The sequence below is a fragment of the Limulus polyphemus genome, unplaced genomic scaffold (assembly GCF_000517525.1).
Source record: "Limulus polyphemus unplaced genomic scaffold, Limulus_polyphemus-2.1.2 Scaffold1443, whole genome shotgun sequence".
Classification (NCBI taxonomy): domain Eukaryota; kingdom Metazoa; phylum Arthropoda; class Merostomata; order Xiphosura; family Limulidae; genus Limulus; species Limulus polyphemus.
In genome coordinates this window covers 230,502-237,652 of record NW_013667053.1, presented here as the reverse complement: position 1 = coordinate 237,652, position 7,151 = coordinate 230,502, and the positions used below count along the sequence as shown (strand labels likewise).

The window sequence follows — 7,151 nt, the reverse complement described above, 5'->3', positions numbered from 1 at the left end:
AAAACCTGGACTCCATCTGCAGAAAGTGATGCTTTGCAATTGGTGGGACATCAAAGGAGTAATTCATTTCGTACTCCTCAATCCACAGCGAACTGTCAATGCAGAGATCAACAGTCAGCAACTGGGACGTTTAAATCAAGCCCTTCATCAGAAACGCCCTTCACTCGTCAATAGGAAAGGTGTTCTTCTCCACAACAATGCACGTCCACATATGGTACGTTTGATGCAACACAATATTATGGAGTTGGGTTGGGAAGTCCCCCCCCCCCCATATTCTCCAGATATGGCACCATCAGATTACCGTGTTTTTCGTTCGCTGTAACACCATCTTAATAAGAAAACGTATACAAGTATGGAAGGTGTTAAAGAGGACAACAACATGTTTTTTGCTTCAAAGCCAAGTGATTTCTTTAATCAGAGCATTAACAACCTGATTGTAAGATGGTAAAGCACCATCGATAAGAATAGAGACTATTTCATTTAATAAATGTTTTGTTTTGATATATAAGATCGAGTTTTTCATCTTAAAAAAATCGACATTAATTTTTTGACGACCTAATTCTCGTTAAATACTCATGATAAAGTTGCGATAAACAAAATCCAGTCGTTTTTCTGGCTACATATCTGATTAAGCAACTATTAATGTAACACTTAATCAGTCATTAAAAAGGTTAATCTTACACGCTATTAGCCACAACAATGATTCACATAATATCAGTTATAATGAACCTCTGCACTATACTGTACAAATTTCATCAGCTACAGTGCGTATGGGTTGAGATTTTTTTCACTTTTAGACATGAGATTACAGTCTACTCGAGATTATTTAAGTCTGTGGAAAAGAAGAAGAAAAAATTATTGTGCTTAGCACACCAAGAAGCTGAATTTGTTGAGGAAAAATACATAATTTGACAATCAAGAAATGCAAGCTTACACACTGTTACACTTTTATACCGAAATTCCACAAGTTATACAAAAATAATGACAAATCCAAACCTGCCTACATGGATGGTATAATACATTACAGCACACAGCGTCTTTATAAAATACTGGCCAATTTACTAAAATTCAGAGTTACTTCACAATTTTGTGAAAAGTTCTTCAAAAAGTACTTTCTTTAACGCAAGAAATGGATCATACAGGAATAATCTGGAAATTATGGCAGTTGCTTCAGATGTCAAGGTCAACTTCTGATGTTAGAAGGATAATGCATTGGGGTGAATTCCCAGAAAAAAAAAAACGTTTTCCTTCTTCTCAAAAAAAAAAATACAGTGGTAGTATGCACTATATATGTATAAGTGGGTGTACAGGATGAATAGCCAGACTATCATAAATTCCAATTCATACATGACCAATGATCTATGTCACTTATAGCCCACTCAAAAACGTTTTGAAAAATACTTTAGCAAGTAAGGATATGGTTGTTTTTAAGTTGAAAAATCAACATTAGTTATGTAACTGGTGATTGTTATATTATTGCGTCATGTTTTGATTGACTATTATTGTATCATAATATCTAGTACAGTGTGGAATGTTCCTGAGCTCTGGCCCCCCAGTGGCACAGCGGTATGTCTGCGAACTTACAACGCTAGAAACCGGGTTTCGATACCCGTGGTGGGCAGAGCACAGATAGCCCTTGTGTAGCTTTGTGCATAATTAAAAACAAACAAACAAAACTTTCAAGGAGAAGCCTATCGTTAAAACTACTTCGCTGCCCGAAATAAATAACATACTAGCTTTCTTCCCCTTTCAAGTTTTCAAATATTTACATTAAAATTCATATGGCAACTGAACATATACATATATTTCAGGAAAACTGTGTCAGTGACTGTTGTTTCATGGAAAATAGGAAAAATGAAGATAAGTCGAGAAGAAACTCCAGCGGCTCGAGTGAGTCAGGAGGCTGTATTAAACATTTTGATGGGAGCCAGTTCTGCTGTTTGCTGTGATGTCCAGGTTGAATTGTTGACTGGCGAATCTTGACAACAACTGACGGTTCATAGTAAAGAAAGGGAAATATTTAAGTTTATTTATGACATAACTTATGTTTCTAGGAAACAATGTGTGAAGGTAATTATTAATAAACAAAAGAATATTGATTCCATCACTATTTGTGACATCATAATTGAGCGGATTTTAACGACGTAGAAATGTTGATGGTAGTAGTCAACATTAGGTGTAGATTCACTCAAACTAATTATTTTATTTTTCAACAAACACGTGATGTATTGGTATAGTATGAAAAATATATCATAAAAATGCCACTTCTTGTCTATGGTATCGACTTGCATGTTCATCAAGTATGGCTGGGATGACTTGAGTGAACGATGGCGACTATCATCATGTGATGTATTCGTGATAAAAATGTTTTATTTTTCTCTCTTTATTTGGGTATTTGAAAGTTTGGGTTTTGCCAACGAAAATGCGAAGTTTATAAACAATTCATTGGGATTTCATCGTATTGTTGTATGTCTGTATTATCATTTGTTGTAGGTTTACGAACATTAATAAGAGCTTAATAGGTGCTTTTTGAATAAGTTTAAAACTTGTTTATAGTAGTTGGCTATAGTTTAATAGAATGTTAATGTTTGAGGAGGACTAAAGACAAGCTTACTTTACAAGGTATTTTGTGGTAAGCAGAATTGTTTGTGTTGGCGTTTCATATTGTGCTACAGTGGTACATAAATTTATGTAAATAATACAACTTGAAGTGTATCTATTTGTCTTTAAGTGTGGTCGTAAAGTAAAAGAACATTGAAGGCATATCTAAGATTGTTTGAAAGCGTAACGAGCAAATCATGAAAACATATGAAACTGCACAAATTTCTGGACTTCTGGCTCCATTTCTAGGACACGTGCAGAAGACCTGAGTTAGGAAACATTATTGGAGAACTTTTGAGATGTGCCCTTGTCGTTTAATTTAGCTTCCGATTACATTAACTATTAGATGTTTCTCATGTGACAATTTATTCGTGGATGTAAGGGGTGAATGCTGAATTTAAACACGTAGTTAAGTCACCTATGTGACCCATCTGTACCTTGATGTTTATGCTCAGAATAACACGTTAATGTTAAGGACATATTTAATACCAATTACTTTTTACCATAAAAAATATATAAAAAATGTTATTTCCAATATATATATATATATTTTTTACTCCTCCTTAAAAATAAATATGTAGCAAAAGCAAATTTGCAAGTGACTTATCTCTTGCTTCGCTGTTATCCTAGATATATTCACACCGTGAGTTTAACGTGTATATATATATATATAACTAAAAGGGTTATGTTTTCACTGTGTAATCACGCTGATCCAGTCTTCGTGCAAGTGACTTATCTCTTGCTTCGCTGTTATCCTAGATATATTCACACCGTGAGTTTAACGTGTATATATATAACTAAAAGGGTTATGTTTTCACTGTGTAATCACGCTGATCCAGTCTTCGTGCAAGTGACATAACTACATTAATATTTTTATTAAATGTATTAAAAATGACCTCATACCTGTTTTTATACTCTTATGTTTTTTCTAATATTCCACATAATTTCCATCAAATAAATATATCGTTTTTCAGTATTACGTTAGGCTTGATATATCGTTCTTAAACGCAATGGGTAACAACATATGGTTACAGAAAATAATATATGTTAATCTCAGGCTGTTACAAAAGAGTACACAGGTCACAGTTCTTCATAATAGCTCGAAATAAGATGTACACTAATAATAATAATACTATCTTTTTAAAATCACAGGTCGGTTAATATATGTGTATGATGAATACGTGTAATTGTTTGTCCCTTAAGTGTCTGCGGTCTGTGGAGCAGTTTGTTATAATTGTATTGTCCAATCTCACACTTTTTTCACCTAAATCAGAAAAAAAGTATTGATTTCAATTACCGTTGGAACGTGGCAGCGGCTCTTCTTGCTCAATAACTTACCAAATAACTTAAAATATCATGTACATAAAATTACCATTCCGTAACATTCGCCCCCCTTACTACGTATTTGTCTATAGGTGTGACACATTCTATCATTCGCCCCCCCCCTTACTACGTATTTGTCTATAGGTGTGACACATTCTATACTGGAACAGAATTTTTTTGAAGTAATTTCGGTGGAACACAGGTGTTAGAGTTCAGTACTCTTTTACATTAAGGTATAACTAGTGGATCTTGCAAAATAAAAACATAAAAATGTTCCTCACAGAACATGATGGACGTTAGAAATTTTGTTTGGTTTTCAGTTTTTACAAGTGCGCGTGCACACACACAAACACATATGAAAAAAAAATCGAACGCAATACTTCGTGATAATAACTTATAAAGTTAGGTTTGCTTTTCGTATGCTAATTTTGTATTTCAAGTTCCGTAATAAAGACGCACTCGTTCCTTCAGTATTATTATCCATATTAAGTGGTTGTTTGTGTCAATAACGTTTGTAATACGTTAATTTCAAGTTTTTTGCGTACTTTTTACAGAAAACAGTGTATATATATAGTAGAAAAATGTGGACCACTAAAAACTGTTACACATTATAGAACAAATAGTAATCTAATAATTCCAAAACACTGAAATAATAGTAGATTATAATGAAAAACTTTATGTTCATAGTATTCGCATTATCTTTGATACAGAATAATAGGGAAGTTTCAAATTGTTAAGTTAAGTAAATTCACAATTGTGTTCCTTCCTCAGATCATTAGTTTTGGTTGGAGCGGTCTGGTAAGAAGGCCCCCCCCCCTCCCCAAACACACACACATGCCATCAACCCCAGCGATCCAAAGGTTCCCTATCGTATACCAAATGATTCTAGATGAGCATGTTTACAAACATAATTTCAACAAATAAAACATTACGGTTTAGATGTGCAACCCGATTTGAATATGTGTCTGTTATAAACATATTAATTTTTGAAAGCACAATTCACGTGCCACGTTGATAAAACTGCGTACACGTGTAGACAGGAATTCTTATGTTTAAAACTAGGTTTTTAAAATCCCATCATCATCGGTGTCCAACACATGAATGTGAGTGAACTACCGAGACTTTTTTGTTGTTGTCGTTTTTATTTCAATTATTTTTCTTTTCAACCATTTACTTTTAAATCGTAATAAGCTATTTCCATTTTACGTAGTGAAATTTTTTATGCATATGTTTTTATTAGTACATGAAATATACTTTGCTGTCTTCTTGTTCCATGTCTCGTGCACGTGCGCTAAATACATTGTGCATAATACGTAACACTACCATTCACTCCACTTTCTGTTACTTTGTTATTTGGAGTATGGGTTTGCTTATTAGCTGTTGAGCACTATGCTATTTAGCGTACGCTTCCGATCTTGCGTTGGTGAAGAAACGGAAGTAATACATCCTGAAGTCTAGCTTAATTTTTAATTAAACGCGCAGTTTCTCAGTCATCGTTAATGAAGTTACGTCTTAGTTGCTTTATAATTTATGAAATTATTTTATATCTAGCTTGTGGTATCATTTCCATGTTTCAGTCTTGCTAACAAAATTACTTTTGTGTTTTTAGCTACAAAACATCGTAGATAAACCGAAAACTTTCCAGACTGTAAACATTAATATAGGCTCAGTATCTGTTAAACTTATGTTTAGATGGCTTTTAATTAAGGACCGTATAAAACTTCGCTGTTAATGTCGCTGCTGTAGCTGTAACGTTCTCAACTGTGAAAGAAAAAAAAAAGTCTGGATGGAGTATCGTCACAAACGTCTATTAGTAGAGGGCGCAACATGCATAACTAACTTTTCTGTATCTTTCGTGCCTGCAATCTGATGTATAAAGCATTATGTTTACAATGAGTCTTTAAAGATGTTTCGTTACTGATGCTTTGTGTTAGAAAGACCTTTCAAATTGTTTTTCATATTTTAAAGAATAAAATCGTACTAGTTTTAAAAAGCAGTAATAATGAAGTGAAGTTTTTATGTTTGACTATTGAAGACATTAATTGCTATTCTCCAAACTATAAAAAAAAAGGCATAACTGGTAGAAAATGTGTTCGTTTTATTGTTTAAAATGTTTCTCGATTGACTGGTTGACTACTAATTTCATTTTAAGTGCCCTTTAGTATGTGCTATAATTCCTACAAAATGTATAGCTTGTTTGTAGACATGAGCTGCCGTGTTAATTTATATACACGTTTGACTTATATACATTTTCTGTGTTTTGACGTCACAGATGAGTCATCTGTATTTACCTCTTCATTGTTTTCTAATAGTACTGCTGTTGTTTTTATTTTATACAAAGTTTTTTTTTTATGTTTTGCATGTCAACCATGCCTTTCAGCATTTTCATTGCCTTTTTTTTCATTCATCCTTAACGAGTCTATGTTGTCGTTATTTTGTCACATAGTTTTGATTGCATACAGTGGTGTTGAAACTATTAAGGAATTCTGTGATTATCTATCAATAATATATATATATCTGAAATCCATGAATAATATTTTAGGTTAAATTTAATTATTTTTTCAATGTACATAAAGCTAACTTTGACGTGTTCGATATATTTAAGTGTTCAAACCGATATGTTATTAACACAAGCAGCTTCTTCTCTGTAAAAAATCACTATTCCATTAAAATTGTAATTGCTACATCATGCAATGTTCTTGGAGTATTCTTTCTCTCAGCTGTTAAAATTTCATGCTGTAAATACATATTCGTCTTCAGAGATGATGAAAATAGAAAACATTCTTTTTCTGTTTGTAGGGTTGGGCGTGGTCAAGTGTTTAGCATTCAGTTGCCGCAAAATCGTGCTCCCAAAAGTTGGTGGTGGTGCTTTTGTCCGAGTTCAAAATTAGGGATGGCTAGCGCAGATATGTTTCCTGCGTAGCTTTGTGCGAATATCGAAAACAGATAAATTATCAGTACCATCAGCATAAAATATTTTAACAAACAAGGAAAATTAAAACTAATTTGGACGTTTCTAATATAATGTATACAATCGTGAGATCGATTTTTTTTTTTTTCAAAATCACAATATGTCAAGTTCCATGCTCTGCAAAGTTATAAGTTAATCGGGGATGGATGACATGTGAATGTAAGAGAAACAAGAAACAAAACACTTAGCTACAGCACTGTATGCAGGTTTCCCATTGGTCTGTTCAACTTAAATAGAAAACAAAATACATGTTACT

General features: G+C 33.2%; 1 protein-coding gene across 3 annotated transcripts in view; it reads left to right on the top strand.

Annotated features, from left to right (window-relative positions):
- LOC106463597 (cGMP-specific 3',5'-cyclic phosphodiesterase-like) overlaps positions 1-6,613 on the top strand; it is a 53,695-nt gene extending 47,082 nt beyond the window's left edge. Inside the window, exon 18 of one of the 3 annotated variants that reach the window (XM_022391130.1) lies at positions 1,812-6,613. In XM_022391130.1, the coding sequence (XP_022246838.1) occupies positions 1,812-1,949 (138 nt within the window). In that variant the 3' untranslated portion in view covers positions 1,950-6,613. The remainder of the gene's footprint in view (positions 1-1,811) is intronic. The other 2 variants (XM_022391133.1, XM_022391131.1) reach the window with 2 other exon arrangements.
- The last annotated feature ends 538 nt before the right edge of the window (positions 6,614-7,151 follow it).